Source organism: Lissotriton vulgaris, chromosome 10 (assembly GCF_964263255.1).
Source record: "Lissotriton vulgaris chromosome 10, aLisVul1.2, whole genome shotgun sequence".
NCBI lineage: Eukaryota > Metazoa > Chordata > Amphibia > Caudata > Salamandridae > Lissotriton > Lissotriton vulgaris.
The window spans coordinates 1,018,117,988-1,018,133,884 of NC_141698.1; the positions used below are offsets into that span (position 1 = coordinate 1,018,117,988).

At 49.9% G+C, this 15,897-nt stretch overlaps 1 protein-coding gene across 1 annotated transcript; it reads right to left on the reverse strand.

Moving 5' to 3' along the window:
• Nucleotides 1-6,945: 6,945 nt before the first annotated feature.
• On the reverse strand, nucleotides 6,946-15,458 carry LOC147689217 (phytanoyl-CoA dioxygenase domain-containing protein 1-like). The gene is made up of 6 exons (XM_086940036.1): nucleotides 15,329-15,458; nucleotides 12,701-12,917; nucleotides 11,621-11,712; nucleotides 9,102-9,241; nucleotides 7,694-7,798; nucleotides 6,946-7,053 (listed from the first exon to the last, which is right to left on the reverse strand). Exons 1-6 carry the CDS (start codon nucleotides 15,456-15,458, stop codon nucleotides 6,946-6,948), a joined length of 792 nt encoding a protein of 263 aa, XP_086796162.1.
• Nucleotides 15,459-15,897: the final 439 nt, after the last annotated feature.

Here is a 15,897-nt window from a genome sequence, read left to right on the forward strand (position 1 = left end):
ACACTGGAAAGAAGAGAACAATGGGAGCCTACCAGTGATGGCTCGCTGTAAAAGACACTGGAAAGAAGAGAACAATGGGAGCCTACCAGTGATGGCTCGTTGTAAAAGACATTGGAAAGAAGAGAACAATAGGAGCCTACCAGTGATGGCTTGCTGTAAAAGACACTGGAAAGAAGAGAACAATGGGAGCCTTCCAGTGATGGCTCGCTGTAAAAGACACTGGAAAGAAGAGAACAATGGGAGCCTACCAGTGATGCCTTGCTGTAAAAGACACTGGAAAGAAGAGAACAATCGGAGCCTACCAGTGATGGCTCGCTGTCAAAGACACTGGAAAGAAGAGAACAATGGGAGCCTACCAGTGATGGCTCGCTGTCAAAGACACTGGAAAGAAGAGAACAATGGGAGCCTACCAGTCATGGCTCGCTGTAAAAGACACTGGAAAGAAGAGAACAGTGGGAGCCTACCAGTGATGGCTCGCTGTCAAAGACACTGGAAAGAAGAGAACAGTGGGAGCCTACCAGTGATGGCTCGCTGTCAAAGACACTGGAAAGAAGAGAACAATGGGAGCCTACCAGTGATGGCTCGCTGTCAAAGACACTGGAAAGAAGAGAACAATGGGAGCCTACCAGTGATGGCTCGCTGTCAAAGACACTGGAAAGAAGAGAACAATGGGAGCCTACCAGTGATGGCTCACTGTAAAAGACACTGGAAAGAAGAGAACAATGGGAGCCCACCAGTGATGGCTCGCTGTAAAAGACACTGGAAAGAAGAGAACAATGGGAGCCTACCAGCGATGGCTCGCTGTAAAAGACACTGGAAAGAAGAGAACAATGGGAGCCTACCAGCGGTGGCTCGCTGTCAAAGGCACTGGAAAGAAGAGAACAATGGGAGCCTACCAGCGATGGCTCGCTGTAAAAGGCACTGGAAAGAAGAGAACAATGGGAGCCTACCAGCGATGGCTCGCTGTAAAAGCACTGGAAAGAAGAGAACAATGGGAGCCTACCAGCGATGGCTTGCTGTAAAAGACACTGGAAAGAAGAGAACAATGGGAGCCTACCAGCGATGGCTCGCTGTCAAAGACACTGGAAAGGAGAGAACAATGGGAGCCTACCAGCGATGGCTCGCTGTCAAAGACACTGGAAAGAAGAGAACAATGGGAGCCTACCAGCGATGGCTCGCTGTAAAAGACACTGGAAAGAAGAGAACAATGGGAGCCTACCAGCGATGGCTCGCTGTTAAAGACACTGGAAAGAAGAGAACAATGGGAGCCTACCAGCGATGGCTCGCTGTAAAAGACACTAGAAAGAAGAGAACAATGGGAGCCTACCAGCGATGACTCGCTGTCAAAGACACTGGAAAGAAGAGAACAATGGGAGCCTACCAGCGATGGCTCGCTGTAAAAGACACTGGAAAGAAGAGAACATTGGGAGCCTACCAGCGGTGGCTCGCTGTAAAAGACACTGAAAAGAAGAGAACAATGGGAGCCTACCAGCGATGGCTCGCTGTAAAAGACACTGGAAAGAAGAGAACAATGGGAGACTACCAGTGATGGCTCGCTGTAAAAGACACTGGAAAGAAGAGAACAATGGGAGCCTACCAGCGATGGCTCGCTGTAAAAGACACTGGTAAGAATAGAACAATGGGAGCCTGGCTCGCTGTAAAAGACACTGGAAAGAAGAGAACAATGGGAGCCTACCAGCGATGGCTCGCTGTAAAAGACACTGGAAAGAAGAAAACAATGGGAGCCTACCAGCGATGGCTCGCTGTAAAAGACACTGGAAAGAAGAGAACAATGGGAGCCTACCAGTGATGACTCGCTGTCAAAGACACTGGAAAGAAGAGAACAATGGGAGCCTACCAGTGATGGCTCGCTGTAAAAGACACTGGAAAGAAGAGAACAATGGGAGCCTACCAGTGGTGGCTCGCTGTAAAAGACACTGAAAAGAAGAGAACAATGGGAGCCTTCCAGTGATGGCTCGCTGTAAAAGACACTGGAAAGAAGAGAACAATGGGAGCCTACCAGTGATGCCTCGCTGTAAAAGACACTGGAAAGAAGAGAACAATGGGAGCCTACCAGCGATGGCTCGCTGTAAAAGACACTGGAAAGAAGAGAACAATGGGAGCCTACCAGCGATGGCTCGCTGTAAAAGACACTGGAAAGAAGAGAACAATGGGAGCCTACCAGCGATGACTCGCTGTCAAAGACACTGGAAAGAAGAGAACAATGGGAGCCTACCAGCGATGGCTCGCTGTAAAAGACACTGGAAAGAAGAGAACATTGGGAGCCTACCAGCGGTGGCTCGCTGTAAAAGACACTGAAAAGAAGAGAACAATGGGGGCCTACCAGTGATGGCTCGCTGTAAAAGACACTGGAAAGAAGAGAACAATGGGAGCCTACCAGTGATGGCTCGCTGTAAAAGACACTGGAAAGAAGAGAACAATGGGAGCCTACCAGTGATGGCTCGCTGTAAAAGACACTGGAAAGAAGAGAACAATGGGAGCCTACCAGCGATGGCTCGCTGTAAAAGACACTGGTAAGAATAGAACAATGGGAGCCTACCAGCGATGGCTCGCTGTAAAAGACACTGGAAAGAAGAGAACAATGGGAGCCTACCAGCGATGGCTCGCTGTAAAAGACACTGGAAAGAAGAAAACAATGATAGCCTACCAGCGATGGCTCGCTGTAAAAGACACTGGAAAGAAGAGAACAATGGGAGCCTACCAGCGATGACTCGCTGTCAAAGACACTGGAAAGAAGAGAACAATGGGAGCCTACCAGTGATGGCTCGCTGTAAAAGACACTGGAAAGAAGAGAACAATGGGAGCCTACCAGTGGTGGCTCGCTGTAAAAGACACTGAAAAGAAGAGAACAATGGGATCCTACCAGTGATGGCTCGCTGTAAAAGACACTGGAAAGAAGAGAACAATGGGAGCCTACCAGTGATGGCTCGCTGTAAAAGACACTGGAAAGAAGAGCCTTTGAACATTATCACTCCCTGACCATCACTTATATTAGGTTGAATTTCTCTCCCAATCGCCTCGTATAGATTATGCCCCAATTGGACAAGAAAAAGATTTTCTTTTGAAACCTTACATCGGTCGCTTTCACTGTGTATGAATAAGTAACGAAGAAATATGGAAGAAAGAGTAAACTGAGTATAATGATAATTGTAGAACACCAGTTGTCCTCATGAACATGCTTATTAGTTTAGATCCTCATGGAGTCTAGACCTCAAATAATGCACTTAATGGTCCTTATCTTATCAGAACAAATTGTATGATAACATTTTTGTATTAGAACTAACCCTGGGCGTAGTGGGCGTAGTGGGGCTTCGCGGAGCTACGTGAAGTGGGCGAGAAACTACGCCCACCTCCGCACTCCGCGTAGCCCCACTACGCACCACAGGCCTCCCTCCCGCCCTCCCTAAATACTTTAAATTAGGAGTGTAAAAGAATTAAAAAGCACTTACCTTGCCCGCCGCTGCCCGCCGCTGCCCGCCGCTGCCCGCCGCGTCCCCGGGCTCGCAATCTTCATTGCTGCCGTCTTCTGTACTAATGCGCATGCGCGGGCGGCCGCGCATGCGCATTTTTTCGTGAGAAATGCGCATGCGCGGCCGCCCGCGCATGCGCATTAGTACACAAGACGGAAGAATGGAGATAGCGCGAGCCCCGGGGACGCGGCGGGCAGCGGCGGGCAAGGTAAGTGCCTTTTAATTATTTTACACTCCTAATTTAAAGTATTTAGGGAGGGCGGGAGGGAGGCGGGTGGCGGCCAGCTACACTCCGTCTGCGGAGCGTGCGTAGTGCCGGATTCTACGCCTGCTACGCAAAATGCGTAGAAGCCGGCACTACGCACACTCCGTGCACGGAGCATAGCCGCCCGCCCACCCTTAATTAGAACGAAGTTACTGCATCTTCTAAGACTTATGCTCATCTCCACGTCTAAACGTATGGTACGACAAATGTCATTTTGTATGCACTGTCTCCCCGTTTGTTACATTGACTACATAGGTTATTGACGATACTGTTTGTAATGATAGCAGAATTGTTTTCATCTGCCCATAAAACAAATAGGCCACCAAAGACCGCAATGGACAGCCCAACTGCATACTTAGCTTTTGTGTATAATAATGTCAACCTGTACATCATCACAACAGATATGAACAGAAATGAACTAACTTAGTATAAAAACTGGGGACTGTGGAAATCGATAAACCTTAAGTATACATAAGCGGCGTTCATTTATGTTCGCCACAGTCACTGTTGAGAGCAGAGTGAAGATCGTAAAACATTGTCTGCATCATCTTGCGTAACAAGGGCCTCTACGTGCGCGTAAGCAACAACCATTTTAGATATCACAGCCATTTTCATTCCCTGCTAGTCACCCATGATTCACCCTGACCTCTCAATCATCTCCAGCACCCTGACTAAGCCTGAACACACGTACTAGGGTCGTAAAAACCTTGTCAGCCTGACAATGCCCCGGAGTCACTTCCCGCGCCAAACCCACTTGTCCTTTCATCCTCCATGCACAGGCAAGCCCCCTTTTATAACCTCCTTCCCTGCACCTGGCCACTCAGTCCGGTCCCAGGCCCTAAAAGAGCCCTGTGGACATTGTTTATTGCCTACACACGGCAGGGCTTGTTTCACCAACAAAGGGGCCTGACTTAATCAATAACCCAAAACCCTTAGATCTGACCGATCCCACGTGTTTTAAGATACTGTCGGAATGTCCAGCTGCGAGATAGCGATCATCTGTTACATCTAAGTGGGGGGACATTTGTTGCTGGATTTGTGTGGGAACTAGCTTGAGGCGGGGACTCCAAGGAAGTTTGACCATGCAATAAACTGACGAAAGAAATGTATAAAAGGCCATGCCACAGAGATGCAGTTAGAGCACCTCCTGACGATAGCCCCGGTGTCTGATGTGATGTGTTCTCCTCCTGGAGTAATAAACCTGTTCTTCGCTTTTGCACTTGCCAGTGCCTGCCTCGCTATTTTGATAGCTAATATTAAGGTAAATTAGAGGTGGTTGGCACCAAGCGGCATCAAAAGTCTTGGGAGTCACAGCTGCTTTTCACACAACCACTCACACACACAGTCACACATCCATAAAACACTCTGCCACTCAGCCCCCCTCCAGGGCCGATTTTGGCCCTAGGGGACCCCATCCTCCAGGGCCCAGCCTTAACTGAATGGGGATGGAGGCCACGTGGCCCCCTCTCCAGGTCAATTTCGGCATTCCCATCCAACCGAGCCCAGGCATAAATATATACATTTTTAATGGGGGCGGGGGTCTTCACGGCCCGCCTCCCTGGGCCAATTTAGGCCCCGGGGACCCCATTCCCCAGCCATAAACAAATGGGGAAGGTGGGCTGCAGGACCCTTTCCCCGGACCAATTATTGGCACGATCTGCCCATCCCCCTGGGCCTGGCCATTTCACCTGGGTGCCCTGGGCACACAGTGTGCCTAATGGGGATCGCGAGGGGTACCTCAAGGCCCCCGCGTTCCAGGCTGGCTCGTGGCTTCCTGCTGTATGAACAAGCGCTGGAGCCCCCACTTTTTTTGCCATATTTGCTATAAATTCGCAACACATTTAAAAAAAATGCTTTTTACCCTGCAGGGTCCCTCTGGATCCCCAAGACCAAGGCTTGGAGGTCAGGGTATCCCTACCCAGCCCCCTTTTCTTTTTCTTTTTTTTACTTTTTTGGGGGGACACTCGGCAGAAGCAGAGTCCCAAGATGGCTGTTAACACTTCCTGGTTGAAGTGTTGGCAGCCCCAATCAGTTATGCCGTTCTCTGCACAAGCTCGTTATTATTCGTGAATTAGCCAGCAATCGGAGATATCTAAATTTGGTTTCCTTAAATTTCTCAACAACAACTGAATGGATTTACAACAAATAATAGCAGTTCGGGCCGCAGCTCTGTCTAAAGAGTTCAGGGGAATTAGCATGGAAAACGCACCTTTGTTGACCCCTTATTTCTCAGCCCCTACTTGACCGATCTCCCTGAAACTTTCCATGCACAACAAGACTCACCGTGACCCTTCGTTGGAAAGTCTTGTGACGAGTCGTCAAACAGCGCCAAAGATACAGGCAACTTTAGTGAATCACATGTACCCAGTAGTACAGTGCAGACGCGTTTCGGGCCTCGAGCTCTTTGTCAGAGGCATCCTGCATGAAAACTGCAACATTACCACAGGATATATCCCCTCTTTTATGTCAATCATATCATATGTATATATATAGTCACTCAATGATCGATATGTAAAAATGCGGGCTTGTTAGTGAGGCCAGTGGCGATGAGGAAGGGTGAAGATGGTCTTGGTGGGACGTCCCCTAGACTTCTAGATCGAAGTAAATTGATCTAGAGTTCCTCATGTACCGGCATGTGTCCAAATTCATGCTTAAAATGAGACCAGCCTCCTCGTTACATATTTCTCAAGCTGGAATTATCAAGATGTGTTGAAAATCAAAAGTGGTACTCTTATCCAAAATGTATTGATACATTTTTATTTTACTTTTGTAGAAAAAGAATACAAAAAGACATTCGCACTTTTGACTGTAAATCTGTCTTCCAGCTGTATGTTTAGCTCAATAAATAAACATTAATAAAATAAAATTTACATATCGTAGGATGCAGGCGTGTGTTTTCTAATGAAAGTGCAGTGCAGTGCAAAAAGGAATTCCCATTATCAATTTCTGAAAACGCAATTGTTTGTTTTACGGTAACAGTTGCAGCACCTTTTGGCCTACCATCCGAACATTATTGTAGACAATATTGAGGCTCACTGCAAGATGTTAAAAAAGAGGAAATACATATTTGAACCTATAGGACTCCATCTGAGATCAGGAATGAACCTGCACCATGCAGCAGCATGTTACTGGCAGTTATGAACTACATGAAGAGAGGAAGGTGTCTCCTGATGATGCTCTGCAGAGGTGTCAGAAGGTCTTGGAGAAAAAGTTGGGTGCATGATCTGTAAAGTGCTGGAATTCATCTGTTCCTGCAACAAGCACGGTGGCGGGGAAGGATCGGGGGCGCTCGGGGTCCTGGAATCAGAGAGGAGAGAAGTGCATTAGAATGAGGGCATTCAGACGTGGGAGAATACAAGACCTTATCATAGAGGACCTACACTGGTGTCATGTAGAGAGGGAGAAAAGGGCATGATCAACCGAATCTCTAAAACGTGTACTCTACAACAATAACTAACCATAAACCTTCCCTCTCTTTCAAAACTGTCTAAGAACCAACGCTAGCTAAATCCCCAAACTATCTAGCATTCAAACCTGCCCCTCTTATAGAACAACCTAACTACCCAAACTATCTAAATCCTCAAACTATTGAACCTTCAAACCTGCCTCTCTTATAGAACAACCTAACTACCCAAACTAACTAAATCCCCAAACTATTAAACCTTCAAACCTGCCTCTCTTATATAACTAACAACCATAACTATCTAAATCCCCAAACTATTGAACCTTCAAACCTGCCTCTCTTACATAACTAACAACTAAAACTATCTAAATCCTCAAACACACACAGTTACGAGTAGAAATGCACGCACACAAACACACGTGCGTGGATGCACACACACAAACACATACAGTCCACACTGTCACTCTTGTCGTCTAATAATCCCACTGACACACATTCATACTCAGACAGTATGAAGGAGAGGATTGTACTCACCTCCACGGGGTAGGCTGTGGTGGGGACGTAGCGAATAACGAAGCCACATCTGCGTTTGTGGGACGTGTTGGGTTCACTGGCGTGGACTGTCAGCCCGTCGTGAATCTGACGAGAGAAATGTAGGATATGAGCCGTGCTTATCTGCCAAAAATGTAAGTGCCAGGGCCCAATGTGTTACTCACTGGTCCACTGCAGCTGGCACTGCCCGCGTCACTTTTTTACCTTTAAGTTTTGTCATTTTTTTAAAGCTATATTAAATCATTTAGTTCTCTACAAATGAAAGTTAGTTAAAAATACACACACACTGCCACCTATATGGTGGTTTCTCAGACATATGTGCCTTTGTTTACAGAAAAGCACCGGAAAACACTGGCACAAATTAAGCACTGGATATGGGACAGAGAAAAGACAGGCAGCGCCTTGGGGAAACTGAGTACATAGTCCTGAGGCACCCCAAGGAAAGCTGTGAGTGCACAGCGCTGGTGCACCCCAGGGGGAGCTGTGAGTACACAGTGCTGGTGCACCTCCGGGGGAACTGTGAGTACACAGTGCTGGTGCACCCGGGGGAGCTGTGAGTACACAGTGCGGGTGCACCCCGGGGAGCTGTGAGTACACAGTGCTGGTGTACCCCAGGGAGAGCTGTGAGTACACAGTGCTGGTGCACCCCAGGGGGAGCTGTGAGTACACAGTGCGGGTGCATGCCCAGGGGGAGCTGTGAGTACACAGTGTGGGCGCTTCTCTATGGTAAGCTGTGAGTACACAGTGTGAGTGCACCCGGGGGAGCTGTGAGTACAGAGTACACAGAGTTGACGCACCCTCATAGAAAGCTGTGAGTACACAGGTTGGTGCACCGTCATCGGGAGCTGTGAGTCCACAGTGCTGGCGCACCCTCAAAGAAAGCTGTAAGTACAGGGAGGTACAGTACATGGGCACCCTTAAGGTGGGGTAGTGAGTACACAGTACATGGGCACCCTTAAGGTGGGGTAGTGAGTACACAGTACATGGGCACCCTTAAGGGGGGGGTATTGAGTACACAGTTCTGGGGACCTTTAAGGAGGGGGTAGTGAGTACACAGTTCTGGGGCACCTTTAAGGGGGGATGTGAGTACACAGTTCTGGGACACCTTTAAGGGGGGTTGTGAGTACACAGTAATGGAGACAAAAGGCTCATTATGGGAAGGGCGGTGCCATAAATTGATGGATGTCTTGGCCCCGGCCACGTCCCGACTGCCTCATTTATAAGTGGGGGAATCACTGGTCTGCCTGACACCCACAATGCACCTGGCTCAAGTATCATGGCTTTTCATGTTACTTCGTAACGTTGCAGTAACCCCTTGCTTGTTTGCCTGTGGGAATAACGACAACTGTGAGACATGAGTCCAGGAAACGACAGAGCGCTGTGAACTCACCGACATCTGCCCAGCCTGAAGAGGACACTCCACCGCCTTCTCTGCATCAACCAGTTGCCGCGGAATCTCCTGATTGGTGGACAGCATGTTTCCGGGGGTCATTGCTGTGCCGTGCTCCAGGACACCTTGTTTGTGACTTCCTGCAGAAGAAAAGAGGGTTGGAGTAAGGGGGGCACTGATTCCTGGCCTGGGTACTCATGCAGTCCCCGCCTCTGTCTAAAATGAGGTGTCAACACGGGCCACACCCACAATAATTATACACACATTTACCTTTAATTATCATGAGTGGTAAAGGCATCTGCGTGGTAAAGGAAGCGTGGTGAAGGCATGCGTGGAAAAGACTGTGTGGTAAAGGCATCTGGGTTGTAAAGGAAGCGTGGTAAAGGTTGCGTGGAAAAGACTGCGTGGTAAAGGCATCTGCAGGGTAAAGGCATGCATGGAAAAGACTGCGTGGTAAAGGCATTTGCGTGGTAAAGGAAGCGTGGTAAAGGCATGCATGGAAAAGACGCCTGGTAAAGGATGTTTTTCATCTAACAGATGACTGTGGCTTCTAAATAAAGAGAGAGCCATCTCTGAACACTAGAACCCCCGCGAGGACCCTGGGGACCTTTCATCGAGGCCTCCACAGCCCCCAGGAGTCTAGCCTCTGACACTAATCTGGGTGAAGATTGTAGGCTCCTACTAGAGCCCTGTCTGGCCAACCCTGTCCAATATCACTCTTTCAAGGTAGTGATGCCCGTGTTTACAGGCAAAGACATCTCTGCCTGTAGAACCATAAGCAGCGTCCCGCTGTTAGGACCTCGTGTCCCCCCGCTCCAGCTGTACAGTAAAGCACGGGTCAGGGTTTGATTGGCTTTGAAAAAAGTTGGCCCGGGCACCCTGAAAAAAGAGCCCCACATTTGCGGATTGCGGGGAAGATTTACAAGGACTGGCGCATCCTTGCAGATTAGCAGTGATGCGCCAGTAACGATGCGATTCGCAATTCTCCTTGCGCCACCACGGATGCGTCGCATTTACAATGCAGAACACCGTGGCGCAGGGATAGACAGATGCGTGTCACATCTGATGGTGTAAGGTCGGTGCATGGCTGGAGTCATGTCGCAGGCGCAACGCTACTCCAGCAATGTTCAGGGACCGCCCATACCTAACGTGCTGGCCCACTCCTTACGCCTGCTTGAAGCAGGCGTAAGGTTTCGTCGCAGCAGCCTCTGAAAAATGACTGTGAAATCTTGTAGATTTCACACCGTCACATTTACGAGGTTTTTTCCGACGGAACGCCCACCCTGCATACCTTAAACCTGACGCAGGTTTAATGTGGTGCAGGGCTTCACAACGTGACGCATCTCCCTAGATGCGTCAGGTTGTAAATAAGTCGCAACGTGGTGCATGGTTTACGCCGCCGCTGAGTCACAGAAGTGACGCAACAACGGCGTAAATGTGACGCAATTGACTTGTAAATCTGCACCCGTCTTTTTTTAAAACATTGCTTCAGTGTTTTAAGTGTTATAAAAAGAAGTTGGGGGATTTCTACAAGAGAGGTGTGTTTTATCTTAACTTTACTAAGATTTAAAAAATGCGATGATTGTTGCTAGGACTCTGTGTTGTTGGAATAGTTTACACTGGTGAACCACACCTGAATATAAGTGAGGCCACTTCTGCTCAGCCCCCCTGCCCCTGCTCAATCTGCATACATTAATGGGCGGGGCCAGCCGGAGACTGGGAATGATACCTCCGCCCCCTTGGTAAAAGGGGGGTAACGGAGGTCCATCTGCCTCCGCAAAGGCTGCTCAGGCCCCCACTGGGTGGAGCAGCATAGTCATCCCATATCGGCCACCACGCTGTCCAAAAAAGCGGCCCACAGCTGCAACTCAGATACCAGCCCATCGCCCATTGCCTGAGAGCCCCCTTACCAATCCCACCCTGGCACGGATCCCTCTGATCACACTGGGGCGTTCGTACATAGCAGCATGAACTTGCTCCATCCTGAGATATAGTTGTGACCCACATGGTGCTGAGGGCGCCAGGACCTGTGTGGAGCCCGCGTTCTATCTCCAGACTTTCTGTACAAAGACAACATCCCTGTGTCAGAACAGCACTTGACTCCGATAGAGAAGTAGACAATTTGTCAACACCACTGAGTCAAGGCCCAAGGGCTTCAACAATATTAGCCTGCTGCACCCCTGCTTGTCTGGACTCCGACTCATTGTGAATGAATGCACCGTCTTCCTTTCATATAACTCTCTCCCACATCCCTATGTCGCGACATTTAGGCTCCTTGGTTAACAGATGGCCTCCCCTGCTGTATAGTCCTGTCCCAGATCCCTATTTCACGACACTGGGGCTCAAGGTAAAGAGATGGCCTATCTATCTCCCATGCTGTGGAGCCCTGTCCTAGATTCTTATGTGATTACATTGGGGCTCACCAGTAGAGTATTAGCCCATCCCCCATTCTCAGCCAATCAGTGTTACAGCTCCAGGCTGTTGCGATGCATGCATTGACTATGGGAGCTTATCCATACCTGGAATAACCTGCAGGACACCATTCTCTGCGTCTACGTCATCCAGGGCAAGCCACACTGAGGCCACTGGGCCCCCCTCGAAGCCCCAATACCTGGAAGTAAAAGGAGGAGGACACTGTCAGCCAAACATCGGCAGACCCCGGGGCAAGAGGATGGCACAAGAGGGCACAGGATGGCACATGACAGGATGGCACATGAGGGCATAGAATGGCACATGAGGGCACAGGATGGCACATGAGGGCACATGATGGCACATGAGGTCACATCATAGCACATGAGGGCTCAGGATGACACATGAGGGCACAGGATGGCACATGAGGGCACAGGATGGCACATAAATGGATAGGATGGCACAGGATGGCACATGATGATACAGAATAACCCATGAGAGCACAGTATGGCACATGAGGGCACAGGATAGCACATGAGGGTACGGGATGGTACATGAGGGCACAGGATGGAACATGATGGTACAGGATAATACATGAGAGCACAGTATGGCCCATGAGGGCACAGGATGGCACACGAGGGCACATGATGGCTATTGATGACACAGGATGGCACATCAAGGCATGGATGGCACATTTTGACACATGAGGGCACAGGATGGCATATGATGGCACAGAATGGCACAAGAGGACACACAATAGCACATGAGGGCAGAGGGTGACACATGAGGGCACAGGATATTATACAAAGGGCATAGGATAACACATGGAGGGACAGGATGGCAGATGATGGCACAGGATGGTGCATGAGGGCATAAAAAGCCACATGATGGCACACGAGGGCACAGGATGACACAGGGTGATGTGTGTCTGGTAGAGCAGCCAGCCTTATGCCGTCATGTACTGCCTAGATGAAAGATGCTGTAATCTATGCTGTGTGTGCACCCCGCACCGCCCTGTGTATTTAACACCACATGGTGCCCACCAGGTAGCCTGGTATTCAGACCTCACCAGGCTGAGGGGGCAGGAATGCCATCCTTTGGCCTTACCCTTGAAGTACAAACAGACACATCACCCCTGCTGAGCCCTCCCCTCCCCCACCCTGGAGCCAGCACCCCGCAGTCTGACGTACTTGATGTCCTGGTGCCAGGCCACGTAGGGGGCGCTGATCCCTCGGTGGGGCACGTCGGAGGCCGGGTATTTACAGATGAACCTGGAGTCCAGCAGGACCACGTGGGGCCCCAGCACGGCGGTGATGGCCTGGAGGGTGTGCGGGTGGGTGGCGAGGCCCAGCACCCACGGCAGGCGCAGGTGGGCGTTGTGCAGGCTGTACTGGGCGTGCTCCTTCCCTGCAGGGTGAGAAAGGAAAAGACACACAGATGATGGACGGAATGCAAAGCAAATCAAACATTCACCCCCAGTCAAGAGGTCTGGGTTCAATCCATCGTTCTTTTGCTCACCTTGCCACCCCAGTTTAGACCCAGCCTGCAGGGGACACAAGGAGGGGGGTTAGTCTCTACCCCGAGAGGCCTCTAAACGGAGGGGCTTATATATGGGAAGGTGGCACCGAGCAGCGCAGCAAAAAACATTCCTGCGCCGTCCTGGTCCACTGGAAAAGGGCAGGAACGCGCCGCATTTATCCAATACGGTGCATTGTTTTCCTTTCTCCCTGCGCTGGCGCCGTTTCTGCAGCCTAGTGTCAACGCTGGCACCCTTGCACCATGGTGCAGCACGGCCTGTGTTACAGCAGGATAGTTTTAGCGCAGTAGGGGCACCTTCCAGCATATAAACAATCCATAGAGGCATTCTCCTCTTTCTAGGTGTGCTGCAGAATGCAGCACACATGGAAAGTTAAAAACAAGTAGAAATAAAGATATTTCTCCTCTTTACAGCCACCATACACAAGACACAAGCAACATAAAGCAGATACAGCCGCCATACACAAGATACAACCAACATAAATCAGATACAGCCACCAGACACAAGATACAAGCAACATAAAGCAGATACAGCAATCACACTCTTGACACAGCCACCAGACACAAGATACAAGCAACATAAAGCAGATACAGCAATCACACTCTTGACACAGCCACCAGACACAAGATACAAGCAACATAAAGCAGATACAGCCACCAGACACAAGATACAATGTTATGTTATGTTATGTTACAAAAATTTTAATACCGCGCTCATACACCAATTGGTTTCTTGGCGCTCAAAGACAACAGGGGTGTAGCACCGGGGGTGTGAACAGCTAACCGTGGGCAAGGCGGAACAGATAAGTTTTTAGAGATTTGCGAAAAGTGGGGTAGTCAGGAGTGAGCCGGATAGGGAGAGGGAGGGAATTCCAAGTGAAAGGGGCAAGGAAGGAGAAACGAGCACCACCGTGCTTCTTACGACGAAACCTTGGAATAACCAGCAGATTGTGGGCAGAGGATCTGAGGTGTCGGGAAGGAGTGTAAGAATGGAGACAGGAAGAAATAAAAGCAGGAGCAGAAAAGAAAAGAGATTTGAAAGCGGTGCAACCAAGCTTGAAGATGCATCGTTGCGCAACCGGAAGCCAGTGCAAGGTTTTTAACAGTGGGGTGACATGTTGATGTTTTGGTTGCTGGAAGATTAATCTAGCAGCCTGATTTTGCACCAGTTGAAGGCGTTGAAGGTGGTAAGCTGGAATCCCCACGTATAGACAGTTGGCGTAGTCTAGACGTGAGGTAACCAGGGCCAAGATGACAAGTATAAGGGCCTCTGGAGACAGGTACCTTCGGATCTTCCCGATCCTGCGGAGATGAAAGAAGCAGGCCGAGGTGACAGCATTAATGTGCGGTCGCATCGAGAGATCACGGGAGATGACCACACCTAAACTCTTCACGGAGTCAACTGGGCAAGGGGGAGGGCCGAGGGCAGGAGGCCAAAAATTGGGAGTCCAAGGATGAGGGGGCCCACCAATACAAGCAACATAAAGCAGATACAGCCGCCAGACACAAGCAACATAAAGCAGATACAGCCACCAGACACAAGATACAAGCAACATAAAGCAGATACAGCCACCAGACACAAGATACAAGCAACATAAAGCAGATACAGCCACCAGACACAAGATACAAGCAACATAAAGCAGATACAGCAATCATACTCTTGACAAAGCCACCAGACACAAGATACAAGCAACATAAAGCAGATACAGCCACCAGACACAAGATACAAGCAACATAAAGCAGATACAGCAATCACACTCTTGACACAGCCACCAGACACAAGATACAAGCAACATAAAGCAGATACAGCCACCAGACACAAGATACAAGCAACATAAAGCAGATACAGCCACCAGACACAAGATACAAGCAACATAAAGCAGATACAGCAATTATACTCTTGATACAGCCACCAGACACAAGATACAACCAAATAAAGATAATTCTCCTCGTTAGGCCTCACCTTGGGAGCCATAATTTTTTAACACATTCCTAGATTTACAAGACCTTGTAAATCTGCGTCAAAAACGATGAGTTGCGACACCCACGCAACGCCCATGGAACGCCTTCCGGGCGCAGAGTAACGCAATGCAGTGATTTGCGCTGCGTTGCCTTTCTCCATATTTGTGAAGCCGTGCAGGGCCACGCAGAGTGGCTTTGCGGAGCTTCATGAATTTGGCTTGGGGCTTTGCCTCGTGCATGTACCACTTAGCATGGTGCAAGCATGACGCAAGGCCCTCATAAATAAGCTCGAGAGATAAGGCTGCCCTCCCTGCACCTACCAAACTCCTGCTCCAGCTCCTCGAAGGCCCTCCTGGCGCCCTCCAGCTCCTCCGGGTCCAGCACTGGCACCGCCGTCAGGAAGCCCCGGGCGTCATAAAGGGTCTTCATGTGCTGAGGGTCCGCCTCCATGATGAGGGCGAGGACTCGGACCCCGCTTCTTGTGCAAGGGATGGGGTCTGCCGCCGGGCTCCCGAGAGCTGAGCCCCAGATGTGGATATGTTCCTCTGGCACCGGACTCCAGATGTTGCCCTTCACCTCCAGAGGTGCTGATTCTCCAGGCGTTTTCTTCTGGCTCCCAAGACGCAGGTGCTCCAGATGTGGCCCTGTGGCTCCCCAGGTGCTGGAGATTCTGTGCCCTGGTATTCAAGAGCTCCAGATGTGAGTGTTTCCTCCTGCCCCTTGCAGTGCTGGAGCTCCAGGTGTTGCTGGGGGTCACTGCCGCTGCTGTCCACCCTCCTCTGCCTCGGCATCTTATGTAGGGCCGCTCAGACCCGCCCCCGCCCAGAGGCAGCACTCCCATGACGTCACCCCAGCCGGGGGCTGCTTTCGGTTTTTCCCATTAATCCCA